This window comes from Cyprinodon variegatus, unplaced genomic scaffold (genome assembly GCF_000732505.1).
Source record: "Cyprinodon variegatus isolate N-32 unplaced genomic scaffold, C_variegatus-1.0 Scaffold371, whole genome shotgun sequence".
NCBI classification, from domain to species: domain Eukaryota; kingdom Metazoa; phylum Chordata; class Actinopteri; order Cyprinodontiformes; family Cyprinodontidae; genus Cyprinodon; species Cyprinodon variegatus.
Genome location: NW_015150824.1, coordinates 16,019 through 28,921, shown reverse-complemented (window position 1 = coordinate 28,921; position 12,903 = coordinate 16,019). Strand labels below are relative to the sequence as shown.

The 12,903-nt window shown below is 36.5% G+C and overlaps 1 protein-coding gene across 2 annotated transcripts in view; it reads left to right on the top strand.

Moving 5' to 3' along the window:
- The first annotated feature begins 2,902 nt into the window (after positions 1 to 2,902).
- The window catches only part of tubgcp3 (tubulin gamma complex associated protein 3), a 22,035-nt gene continuing 12,034 nt past the window's right edge, over positions 2,903 to 12,903 (top strand). For both annotated transcript variants that reach the window (XM_015386574.1, XM_015386573.1), the window contains exons 1-9: positions 2,903 to 3,082; positions 4,873 to 4,980; positions 5,706 to 5,773; positions 7,386 to 7,463; positions 7,544 to 7,752; positions 9,804 to 9,982; positions 10,422 to 10,534; positions 12,473 to 12,598; positions 12,678 to 12,746. In XM_015386574.1, coding sequence (XP_015242060.1) covers positions 3,007 to 3,082; positions 4,873 to 4,980; positions 5,706 to 5,773; positions 7,386 to 7,463; positions 7,544 to 7,752; positions 9,804 to 9,982; positions 10,422 to 10,534; positions 12,473 to 12,598; positions 12,678 to 12,746 — 1,026 coding nt within the window. In that variant the 5' untranslated portion in view covers positions 2,903 to 3,006. The remainder of the gene's footprint in view (positions 3,083 to 4,872; positions 4,981 to 5,705; positions 5,774 to 7,385; positions 7,464 to 7,543; positions 7,753 to 9,803; positions 9,983 to 10,421; positions 10,535 to 12,472; positions 12,599 to 12,677; positions 12,747 to 12,903) is intronic.

The window sequence follows — 12,903 nt, the reverse complement described above, 5'->3', positions numbered from 1 at the left end:
TTACTTTAATTTAAATATCAATGAAGAGCTATTATTTTTGGCTGTGTGGGCACATTAAATGTCCTACTGGTAATAAAATCACCATCCTCATAATGCTTGTATGGCCATAGAAATCAAGGCATTAAGTGATCTATTATTATCTAGGCTGCCCTGACTTTTATGGCTGCGAAAAAACTAGTAAGAGCGACAGCACACAAATCTTCCTGCATTTTATACAAACTATAAAATGATTGCTTGTTCTACACTTTTCATGGTCTCTTGATTTTAAATGGTATTGAGTAATAGCCTAATTTTATGACAAACCAAATATCTGAGATTTCATTGGCTGTAAACATGAATTATCAGCATACAAATAGATGCTTAGAACAGATTGCTCAGTTTTTAATAGATGTACAATATGCAAATGTAGCTGTCTTCATCTAGATAGATTATATAAACTGAGTCTCAAATAAAATTATAAATCTATTTGCCATAAAAATCAAGGTAAGATTAACTCAATGTGTACTTTGTGTTTTTTATTCGTTTATTTACTGAATGATATCTTATGAAAATTTTGCTTATCATTAATGACCAAAAACCAGATTTTAGAGGATAATCATTTTCCTTCCTGACCCTGTTAACTGGAAACTTCCCCGTAGCATGATACTGCCCCTGCTATGCTTAACAATGAGGATGGGGAGTTCAAGGTGATGTGCACTGTTAAACTATTAAATAACACTAATTAAACTATTATATAAACAATTTTGCTAATGATGTGAAATTTAGTGTAGTACAAAAACAAGGACAATTATTTCACTGCACAGCTGGGTTGATAATTTGGTTTCTGATTATTTCACATAAAAGCTGCATCTTCTCTCCATAGGTCCCATCTTTAATACTACTAAAAATCGGATCATTAAGTGCATTTATCAGGGAAATATGTTGCCCTACTCCTGAAACATTCTGTACAATTAAAAAACATTCATTTTTTGGCAAATGTGGGTTTGTTTATTGTTGTTGTTGTTGTTGTTTTGTTTGTTTGTTTTGTTTTGTTGTTTCCTCTGTTTAATGGGACAATTTACCAAAATAAAGTGACTGATTGATTGATTTATTTTCCATGTTTGGTTAAAAGAAAAAACAAATGAAATAAAACATGATTTAAAGAAACAATACCCTTTTTTATGAAATATTAGACCATATATGCTTTATATCAATAATGGCTGTACTAATGCATTTGTCATACATATTATATAACCTTCAAACTCAATCCATAGCCATTCAACTTTCTTTAATTTGGAGTTTAATAATTAACTAAGCTCTTGATGCTAACAACACAAAATTGAAGCAATCATGCACAAATATTTTACAAGGAATGTGAAATGCTACTAATTAAGATTAGTTTAAAATATTCTCATACACTTTTGAATAAGTATTACTTTTGCTAATTCGAAACCCATTAAACTAATGTTGCTTTAATTTTTTATAATAATTTATTATATTAGTGGTTTGATATTTTACATGCAATATTCTGTTACTAGCTAGAAATTGTAAACAAATTTTTGTGGCTCAAGATCATAGTGGAACTAAAGACAAATCTACCTTGTTTCAAGGGGGAAGTATTTTCGTTAAAAAGTCCGTCCTCTGTTCCTTCGATACGCTTTCGGCGGGTTCAGATGAATCACTTGTAAAGTTTAGTAATAAAGCACCAACTACTTCTTGTTATTCCCTTCAAAATAAAACCTACCAAGGTCATTGAACTAAACAGACAATAAAATCAATGAAACATAAACCTTCCCTCATAACAATATCAGGGACGGTTTGTGCAGATCTTATTCCAACCATTTCTGACATGTTTGGAAAAAAAAAGGTTCTATAAATGATATAAGACACAAGACATTTTGCTAAGTTTTAATTTTATTTGTTTGAGGAAAACTGTTTAAAGATCGTTTTAAGTTAGAATTTTGAGTGCAATTTTTAGTGTATCATTAATTGATTCAATATGTCTTGCAGTAGAGCCAGTTTATTTAAATGTTGAGCATTTGTTTGGAATCAATTCCAATAATTTATTCTGTCATTTTATAAAAAATAAAATCTTGAAGCATTTTATGCAGTGTTAATTCTGTTTTCTTGTAATTTTATTGGACAGAATTTTTCAATTATGCCTGTTAATGTTGGGCCCTATGTACGCAAGAGGATTAGGGCCACTGAAAAAATAATCAAAGTTAACTGATTTTTTAATTTTATTTCAGTTTAATATGGGAAAAATGGAGAATTCTGACTTTTTTCTCAGAATTCTGACTTTAGTCTCAGAATTCTGACTGAATTTTGACAGCTAACAAACATGTTAGCATCAAGCCGTAGCCATGTCTGTTTTAGAGACTGACAGCTAACAAACATGTTAGCATCAAGCCGTAGCCATGTCTGTTTTAGAGACCTAACTAGCTATCATGTTTTAATCACCCATTGCTCTTCTATTAATGAAATAGCATCACCGAGGACCCCTCGGGCACGTAAAAAGTCACCTAATTCCGTCATTTTTCACCAATGTGTTCGGATCAAAAGTCAGAATTCTGAGATTACAGTCAGAATTCTGAGAAAAAAGTTAGAATTCTGAGAAAAAAAATCAGAATTTATTTATTTATTTTTTTCCAGTGGCCCTAATCCTCTTTCGTAGCTATAGTACTATGATCTGACGTCTGCAGTGGTTTAAAAATTCTGAGATTAAAATCAGAATTCTGAGATTAAAGTCAGAATTCTGAGAAAAAAGTTAGAATTCTGAGATTGAAATCAGAATTCTGTTTTTTCTTTGTTTTTTCAGTGGCCCTAATCCTCTTCCGTACCTATGGTACTATGATCTGACGTCTGTGCTCTTATTTTGAAAGGATCCGGTCTCATTCTTTCTGCGCCATGCTAGCATGACCCTCTTAGTCAAAATGGCGTTGCTAGAATTGGGAGGCTGCAGTTAGTTCACATCCATCTAACGTTTATATTATTTAGGGAGCAATAAACACGATATCCACGGACACTATGGCGAGTCTGGACCAGAAATCTCCCAATGTTCTGTTGCAGAGCCTGTGCTGCAGGATCACAGGGAAAAGCGAAGGTACGTCAGTTACCGCTAGCTTGACCGCCTTCTTATCATACCGGAGCTTTTAGAAGGAAACTCCCATTGTAAAAATTGTAATTTTGTTTTAACAAACAATATATTTATCTGTATGTATCATAATCACACAACAAATACATCAAACAATTCGTCAATATAAACCGGAAGTTTCGGCATGATTTTCTTTGCCCGACCTGTCACTGACCATGAATAATTTAAGGTTTTCGACGCTGAACTCTTTCCGCTGTAGCGGCATAAAACCGTTTAAGCTCCCGGAGATCAGCCAAGAGGAACTCTTGTAATACTTAGCTATTCTTAAATAAAAACGTTAATTTAATAATTATGTTTTTAATATATAATATTTTGGTTAGTAGGGACACGTAGAGGTCTCGTTCCCAATCCCGCATCCCAGATGTTGGTGTAATTTAATGCCCTGAATGCTGATGGGATGGTTTGAAGGTTAATCCATTAACCAGTACAATTATTAATAATTTAGAGCGATCAGGCAGATTAAAGGAAAACGTGCACCCAGTCTGGATGTATTTGCATGCTGCTATCTGCAGGCCCCTGCAGGGAGGCAGATATCCCACATCAGATGTCATCATGGCATAGAACCCATAGAAATATTTACATTTAATAAAGTTGCAACTGAAATCTTTCATCAGTTTTATTTGAGTAGTGCATATTTGTGAAGTGGTGGAACATTTATAAGTGGTTTAGAGAAGATCGGTATTTAAATCCTGAGTTTTGGAGCCATTGCAAAGCATGCAAAAGCTGTAATGTTAGGATTTCCCTCTTAGCTCAGGCTGTGTACTTCCAACTGATTGTCATGCAGTTGGAAGGTGAAACTTTGCTCTTTTCTAAAGTTGTTTGCACCCTTCTTTTCGTCTACTCTGATGACCCTCCCTGACCCTGGTGAATAAATGCATCCCCACATCATGATGCTGCCAACACCTTGTTTCACTGTAAGGAAGGTGTGGTCTGGTTTGCGTCCACAGTGATTTTTGTATTAAACAAGAAACTTACATTTTGATTTTTTCTGAGTTGAATACATTCTTCCCAATGTCTCATGTGTCTCTACATAACTTTGAGCGGTTTTCTTTGCCCAACTATTATTCAGGATTGAATAATACATAAAGGTCGGACTCGGACATTGGGTTTCTGCAGCTCCTCCATAGTTTGCTTGAGCCTCTTTGTGACGTTTGTTTGAATTTAACGAATGAGGGAAAAAAATATTCCTGCCCAAACATTTACTCTGTTCTTAATTTGTTGTTTTTGTTTTCATATTTTTTATGTTTTAATAATGATTTGATTGAATTAAGCTCAGCTCTGGATCAAATCCACTCTGTTCTGATTACTCTAAATCCTTAAAAATATTAAATAATTAAACAAATCTATATGAAAACATAACTTAGGCTGAAAGGTCTTTGTTTTTAGAATTAATAATGTCCTATAGAGGATTGACAAGACAAATACTGAACTTTTTAGAGGATGTGTCTCCAGTTAAATCATGGTTGAGTTAAGATCTGGTCGGTAAAGTGTAGTTTAAGGAAGCATATATTCAGCTCTTTTCTAGAAAATCTTGAAGGAACATTTACAGCCTCCTTTGTGGGCTTCATCTCAAGCACAGTTGGTTTTTGCAGTAATATGATACAAAGCACACCAGAATGACCACCTTTGTTTTGCTCAAAAAGCAAAATAAGGATTGTTGAAGCATCTACCTTTAAGTAATGAACTTTTCTGAAGGGGTGAAATGCTGCTGTTCAGTGACTGGTTGTGTGTTTCTACAGCGGAAGTGGCGCATCAGTTTCAGTATGCTGTGCGAGTCATTGGCAGCAACTATGCCCCCACCATTGAGCGAGACGAGTTCCTGGTGTCAGAGAAGATCAAGAAGGAAAGTAAGTTCATCACTTGGAACGTTATTGAATAAAAATGCATTTATGATGTGGGCTGCATGCCAAGCGCTAGCATTCCTCAAATCATAACAATAATTTAACTTCATTGATCTCACATTGGAGAAATTCACCTCTGCATTTTACCCAGCCCCTTGGGGAGCAGCAGGCTGCCATTGTGCAGCACCTGGGGAGCAGTGTGGGGTTAAGGGTCTTGCTCAGGGACCCAGAGTGCAGGCTGTGGGGATATTAATGGGTACTTGCACCCTTCTCAAAGCACAAGCGCACTGCTCTAACCACTAGGCCATCACTGCCCTGAATCATAGCATCCATATGGTACTTGGCATCAGATGTGACAGCATAGCACACTATAAATCCATGCTATATCCTTAAGATTGTGCTGAAACAGCTATAGGAAAACAAATATTGAACCATAGCCTCTAATCCCAGTGGACTTGTAGAGTAGCTGATGAGGCACAGTGAACGGGAACGCATTGATTCGAGGCTCTGCTCTGATAATAAAACAGAAATAGCTCCACACTTCAAAGACTGCAATGAATGGACGTTACTGATTTCTAATGGATGTTAAATTATACGTTTAAATAAAGTTTCTTTAAATCTACAAAATTCCAGTTGAAAACAAAAACATAAGGGAAACATTATGACTGGTTGTGATAGGTTTATCTGTGGACCCCTCCCCGGCTAACTGTAGCTTTTTGTTCCCTTTGCAGTGTTGCGGCAGAGGAGAGAAGCAGATGCCGCTCTTTTCTCAGAGCTGCACAGAAAGCTTCAGACGCAGGTTTGTGTTTTCTATTGTGTTTTTTTTTTTTTTTGCAGAAAGCTATGATCCTACATCTCAAACTGGTGGATTTATTTATAGTCCCTTGTAAATGCAATAATTTCCCTTTAACTTATTCTCATTTAGTCACATTAAACCCCCAAAGGTTGCTCATAATTACTGGATTTTATGGCTGGAAAATATTTCCTACACATTAGATGATGTTTGTTTATTAAATTAGTAGAACATGTATGTTTTAGAACAAGATATAGATGATTCCCCAAAGTTGGAATCTTTGACCAGCAAGGTTGACAGGATCCGCTACAGAAATTAAACTAAACGATAAATATTTATGTTGAAGAAATTAAAGATATGAAAGCATCACTTAAACATGGAAACAATTAAGTCCCTTGGTTGTTGATGCTGTCTGTTGTTTTAATAAACCTGTAGATTATTGATTTTGTAGAAATGTTTGTAAATTCGACTACTAGTTTTGGTCATGACTCAACTCCGGTACTATTTTGTAGGTCAGAAGCTGACCAGTTTGCAAACCTTTGTTCAATTGGAATTTTTATTTTGTTTTTTGTTTTTTAGAAACCACTAAAAAGGTGTGTTTTGGTCTATATTAAACAGCTGAAACAATTCATTGGATTAATCAATTATTTAAATAATCTCCCAACTAATTTAGTAATCGGTTAATCGTTAGCGGAGTAGAGAGACTGTAAAACATTCCTTTAGCTGACAGAGAAACCCACTTAGAGCAGTAGTTACACCAAAATTATGAAAAAATATATGACCATTGTGTATTTGAGATAGAAAAATATTTTTCATCTGTCAATTAAAAAAAACTATATTTTGCATTTAAGATTTAAAAAACTACAATATACTCTATCCAGAACTCTTTAAATGGAAAAGTTTGAGTTTCACCTGTTTAGATTTTTTTTATTTCATAAAATGTCTTCTTTCAGGGAACCTTTGGCTATCCGATTATTAATAAATTAATCAAAAAATTAATCCACAGATTAATCGATTTGCAAAATAATCAGAGAGTTTCTATGTTCTATTTTTTTCTTCCCTTATGCACTTTTTTCTGCTCTGTCCAGGGCATTTCACAACAAACACTGGTTAGGCTGAAATGTTTAAAAATACCCTGAAATTAGTCAAATAATCAGACTTATATTGAGCATAACGGATACTGAAAATGTGTTTTTAAACACATTTATCTCCTTTTTTGCATATATTTGTAAGAAAAACACTTTGTTTCACCAAACAAAATGCAGCATTGCTGGACCTGTGCATTTTGGCAAGGGTGGATCAGCGCAACATCTCTTTGAAGAGGGCGGAGATATATAATTATAAGTTGGTGAAAGAAAGATATGGGGTGTAGCATTTACTAAACAATACACCCCTGCCCCTGCTGCTAATAAAAAATCCTGAAAAGAACCAGATCTGTTTTTTTAAGATGCAAATCCAATCATACTGAGGAGATTTCTTATGGCAGTTGGATCCTTTGGTCAGTTTTATGAAGTGGTTTCAATGTAAATGGGGCTTAAATCAAAGGTTGTGGTTCTAATGTGTGAATATTAAAAACTTTTGCAAGCCATTGTGTAAACATTTTTCCTCTGGTTTTCAGGGTATCCTTAAGCACCGCTGGTCAGTTCTGTATCTGCTGCTCAGCCTCTCTGAAGACCCCCGCAAACCTTCCGGCAGGGTAGGAGAAACACAGCTTTAAGATGTGATTTTGCTCATCTGATGGAAATGAATTTTTATAGCTTCAACTGTCCTCCTCAGGTTGGAAACTATGGGGCACTTTTTGCCCAGGCCCTCCCCAGGGACGCCCACTCTACCCCATTCTACTGCACCCGACCCCAGAGCTTGGCCCTGGGCTATGGAGAACGGAGCGCTGCTTTGTCTGGAAGTGTTGGGACCAGTGGAATTTCCAGCCTAGGAGTCTACACCTTAAATGGCCCCACTCCGACGCCGCAGTCGCTGCTGGCTGGGTGAGTTTTCACAAATCATTTCCATGAGTACACAAAAAAAGGGAGGAAGTTAAATGTTTAAACTAACTTGGCTGTTATCAGTATACCTGTATCACCATCAGCTGGGATTTAGTAGTCCCACTTTAGAGGCTTTCAGTAGGACAAGGCTGTTAATCTGATGTTTCTATAAAAGTCCCCTTTGCAAGATGCGACAAGCACCAATTAGCTCCAGAACACAATCTCACCCTTTAGCCTTAGCTGCTATAAACAAAGGTTTATGAGGCGTCAGAAGGCCATTTCACCTCCATTTGCTCTCATTAATGATGCAGGAGTCCTTCAGCTTAAATGTGACCAGTAAAAACTCTGAGTTCACCTTCAAATTGGGGAATGGCGACATTAAGGCTTTCAATTGCAAAACATATAGCTACAGCTTAATGATGCAAAGTGGACCATCCTCTTCCATCCATCTGCCTCTTATTTATCAGTTCATCAGGGTCAGTGTTTATTCAGGCAGCTCGTTTGAAACCAAACGATAAAAACCACTGTAGTATTATTGTTTTTTTTGTTTATTGACCCAAAACCAAAATAAATGATCATAAATAAATCTGATAAATATGATTTATGATATTTTTTGTTTGTCTTTTGCAGTAAACATAACTGAAAAAAACAACTAAAAATGAGAGCTTGATGGCTCACTTTCGATTATTATATTTTTGACATGTAGCATAAACGTGGAATTCACTCCGCCCCGTATAAAGCCATGTGTTGAACACAAGTCCAAAACTGTATAAAATGTATTTCCTTTTTAGTGCCAGGAAACCTTATATCCAAATTTAGTTTTGTATGAAGATTTAAAAAAAATCAGAAAAGTAAGTTATATGGGTTTAATCATGCAGATGGATGACATGTTTCAAACTAAACATTGAAAAAAAAACAACTCTGGTTTAAATAAAATCAGAAAGCTTGAAAAAATAAAGTCTGCTTCTGCAAAAAAAAATGTAATAAAATGTAGGAGGGGTAATGTTGGTCGACTACATTTTTTGGTTACATTTGTAGATATAGTGCGTTTATGATTGAATGAAGAAACCAAAAAAAGCCATAAACAAAGTTGCCATGAGCTGCTTTAAAATTCAGAGGGGTTTTCTAAAATTTGGTTTTACTAAACATTCACATCTAGTAAACACATTTTGTATCATTTGCAAGAATAAAAGAGTGAGTTTGAATAAATAAATATATACTGGGGCCGTTCCCCGGGTGGTCCACCTATTTAAAAAAGGGGACCAGAGGGTGTGTTCCAACTACAGAGGAATCACACTCTTAAGGGCTGGTTTTAATCCCGCAGCAGTGTGTCACATTGAGCTTGTCGCAGGTATGATGTAGACATTTTGGATTTATGCTTAATATTGAAGCGTGGTCTACGCTATGCTATGTTATTCCACACCACGACGTAAGAGGGACAATCACAAACTAGCTGTGGGTCTAGATACGGCCTCAGCGGTGAGGAAGGGGCAAGTTTGTCCAACAACAGAGGTCCATCTTCACGAGTCGTTTTCCGCAATTGCGGTCATACAAACAAAACAAGCTGGTAAGATGCCAAACAGGAAATATGCATATTGTAGAGCGGAGGTAGAGCTGACCAATCGGAGGCCCCCTGTCTGCAGTAAGCTACAATTTTGGAGAGCTGCATCAGTGGATGGATAAGCTATAAATTCAAAGATAAAATCAAAAGTTCTTCCTTTTTTTTTTTTACTAACGTAAAAACAGCTATTATGCATTTTTTCATTTTGCTTTCATTTTGTCAAAACTTTTGGAACACATTTTTTCAATTTATGCTTTGAAAAAACTTTTTGTCATTGTGAGTTTTTGTCCTGGTTTTTCCAAAATATTCCATTAAAATATATATTCCATTTAAAACTCCAAAATTTCGTCCATAATTATTTTGATTAAGACACGTTTTTGTTATTTGATTGAATAATATTGAGACAAATTCATCACCATATAGAACCAGATCACAAAGTAATCCAACCAGATCAGTGCGAGTACAAACCAGTGCCATGTTCTGTCTTTTGCAGTCAACCCCCCCAATCTGCAGCTGCAGGCACTCAGTCTCTGGGCTCACGGTTAGCCTGGACTCTACCCATTAGCTCCTCCCCATCTACCATCATGGCTCCGCCCACGACCAGACCATCCCTTTGTCCACAAGTGCCAACCACCAGAGCGGTCCGTCCTCACAGAGATGGAGATCCAGCCAGTGAGTAATGTGAAAGGACAAAAAAAAGAAGTGAAAACAGTTATTGGGCTGCTAATTAACATGTACATTTATTAATGTCACTCATTTAGTTGTTGAATCCACCACTTCCACTCTTGTGAAAATAGTGAAAGTGAAAAGTAGTAGTGCATTGTTTTGCATGCATGTGCTCAGAAGGTCTCTGCGTGGCCCACTTGTTATTGCAGGATAAGAAAAGTAAAATAGTTTATGGATTCTAAATGACTTTAGACTATGATAAATAAAAAAACATGATTTTATCAATTTAAACATGCTTTACTCAGACATTTGAATCATCTTTAGTTGTTTAGACCTGTCTTTACTTCTTTATAGTCGAATTAAAATCAATTTATGTGAGAAAGTGGCATAACCTCCAAATGTTTGTTAAACTCCACCTTTGACCAACCATCTTCTTCCGCTGCAGGTGAGGTTAGCGAAGCAGCGTTGGTTCGGGACATCCTCTTCGTCTTCCAGGGAATCGATGGCAAGTTCGTCAAGATGAACGCCCAGGATAACTGCTACAAAATAGACAACAAGGTACGAAAACTTTTCAAGAAACCACTGAAGGGGAATTTCCTGAACTAATCGTCGAGCGTCTTGATAACTAATGTGTGAAAAGACGTTGGGATAAGATCATTGCCATTTATAGCACTACAGCTGATCAATGTACCTTGGGGGAGTGGAGGCCTACTGGTTAGGGCTTTGCGCTTGAAATTTAGATGTTCTTAGTTCAAACATGACTCCCACAGCCCACAGTCTGGGACCCTGAACAAGACCCTTAACCCCACACTGCTCCCTAGGGGGCCGCACAATGGCAGCCCACTGCTCCCCAAGGGGATGGATTAAATGCAGAGAGTTAATTTTATTACTCTGTACTTGTGACATTGTAATGACAAAGTTGAATTCTATTCTGTTTGATGCAAAGGCTTCAGGTGGGAGTTGCTCTGTTTTCTCTCACTTGGACTAAACATAGGTTTCTGGTCGATAAGCTCCATCAGGACACATTCCCAAAGGAGCTTCAAATAATTTAGTCGAGGTCAGAGATATTTTGGAGTGTTTTTTTTTTTTTTCTCCTGCATGACCTCTCTGTAAAGCTTCCCAGATAAAAGGATTTGTTAAGCTGCTGAAAATTTAATGCCTCATTAAATGTAAACCATTATCTTGCCGGGAAACCACGCTGATGCTGCTTAGTGGGCATTCTGGGTACATTGGCTGAATGATGGACACAGCAGTAATTTCAAGACAGCTGCTCATATTTAACAATCCCATATTTTAAAGGATTTTAGGTCTCAATTTGTAATTTTATTGTATCTTAAATTGTATTATATTCCTGATTCCGTAAAAAATTCAAAAAACTATGACCTGGATGACTGAGAACCTTCATCAGTATATTCCTGATTGTTTATTTTCATAGCTTTAACATTACAGCAGGTTAAAACCACATAAGCAGGGTAGGACACTCTAGTTTCCAAGGATACCTGCCTTAAGGGATGTGCCAGAACATGTCTGTGTCCTGAAGCATGTTTTTCAGTGTAGATGTTTCATAAACTTTTGAATGCCATCACTTTAAGTGCTGTAGAAAGGAAAGTGTTTTGTTTTAGAAACATTTACATCTTCAAAGGGAAAAAAATAGGAAAACAAAGTTTCTAGTTCTATTTTGAATCCAGTTGCAATCCAGTTCTCCTGTTAAATTGGGAAACTCTAACTGTTGAGTTTTTCTACAAATAATCAGATTTGAGTTTTACTCCGATTTCTTTTTGACAACACAACAGTAATGCACCTCTAAAAAGTCCATTCTGAAGACATTTCTTTCTAGAGGTATGTTGTTGTTTTTCACATTGTTGGGAACTAAGAAGTCCAATCAAGTGAATGCAAATGGGAGGCAAGTTCAAATACTGACAAATCTGCTGTTGATTTTGCTTAGATAGGCCACTAATACAGCTGCTTCTCATAGAAGCATGGAGATGAAATGTTGTGAGAAAGTGATTCCAGTAGATGCCATGTGTTAACATTCAGAAGCCTTATGCTAAAAAACGACACCTGCAATCTGCAAGATGATAGCAGGAACTTTGCTCATCCACTGGCCCAGAGTTCCCCTTCCTTTAAAGTCAATAGTTCAGCTATTTCATAGGCATTTGACACAATGTTTCAACAAGGGGAGAGGGAAATATACCCATCATCAGTTATTTATTTTCCCTGAAACTAGTAATAGTTTCTTTTAGCTGCAAATGCTAATTGCTTTTTGTTTTGTTTTTTTCTAATTTCTTTGGGGCTTAAAAAAACAGTACAGTACAGATTGTTTTTTTTGATGTTTCATATCTAGGTTTTTGGATGCACTTCTGTAAGAGCATAATATCTTCTTGGATACTATTCAAACTATTTTCTAGTATTTTCTTCTTGGTACGAATTGGATAAAATAAAAAAAGAAATTATCAAGTTTGTAATATATATGTAATGAATGCTTTCCTTCACAAGGTGGTGGTATGCAAGTCCCTCAGAGACATCAGCAGCAGACTGGCTGAACTTGGCTGGCTCCACAACAAAGTCAGGAAGTACACCGACGCCAGAACCCTCGACCGGGCCTTTGGATTGGTGGGACAGGTGTGTTTGTCATATCTACCGTTTTTATGCTCAGTCTGTTCTTTTTTTTTAACCCCTCCTTTTTTTTTAAACCTTCCAGAGCTTCTGTGCGTCGCTTCATCAGGAGCTGAAGGAATACTACAGGCTCCTCTCTGTCCTCCACTCGCAGGTAAACATATACATGTAAACACAGGCTGATAAGATAGGGAGACTTTTTCTTTTATTTTACATAAATTCAAATTAAAAGTTGTAGTAAGCTAAAGCCTTTGACTGAAGACGCCATGAAGATGCTCACGGTGGTCTATAATGTTCTCATTTTTGGAAAG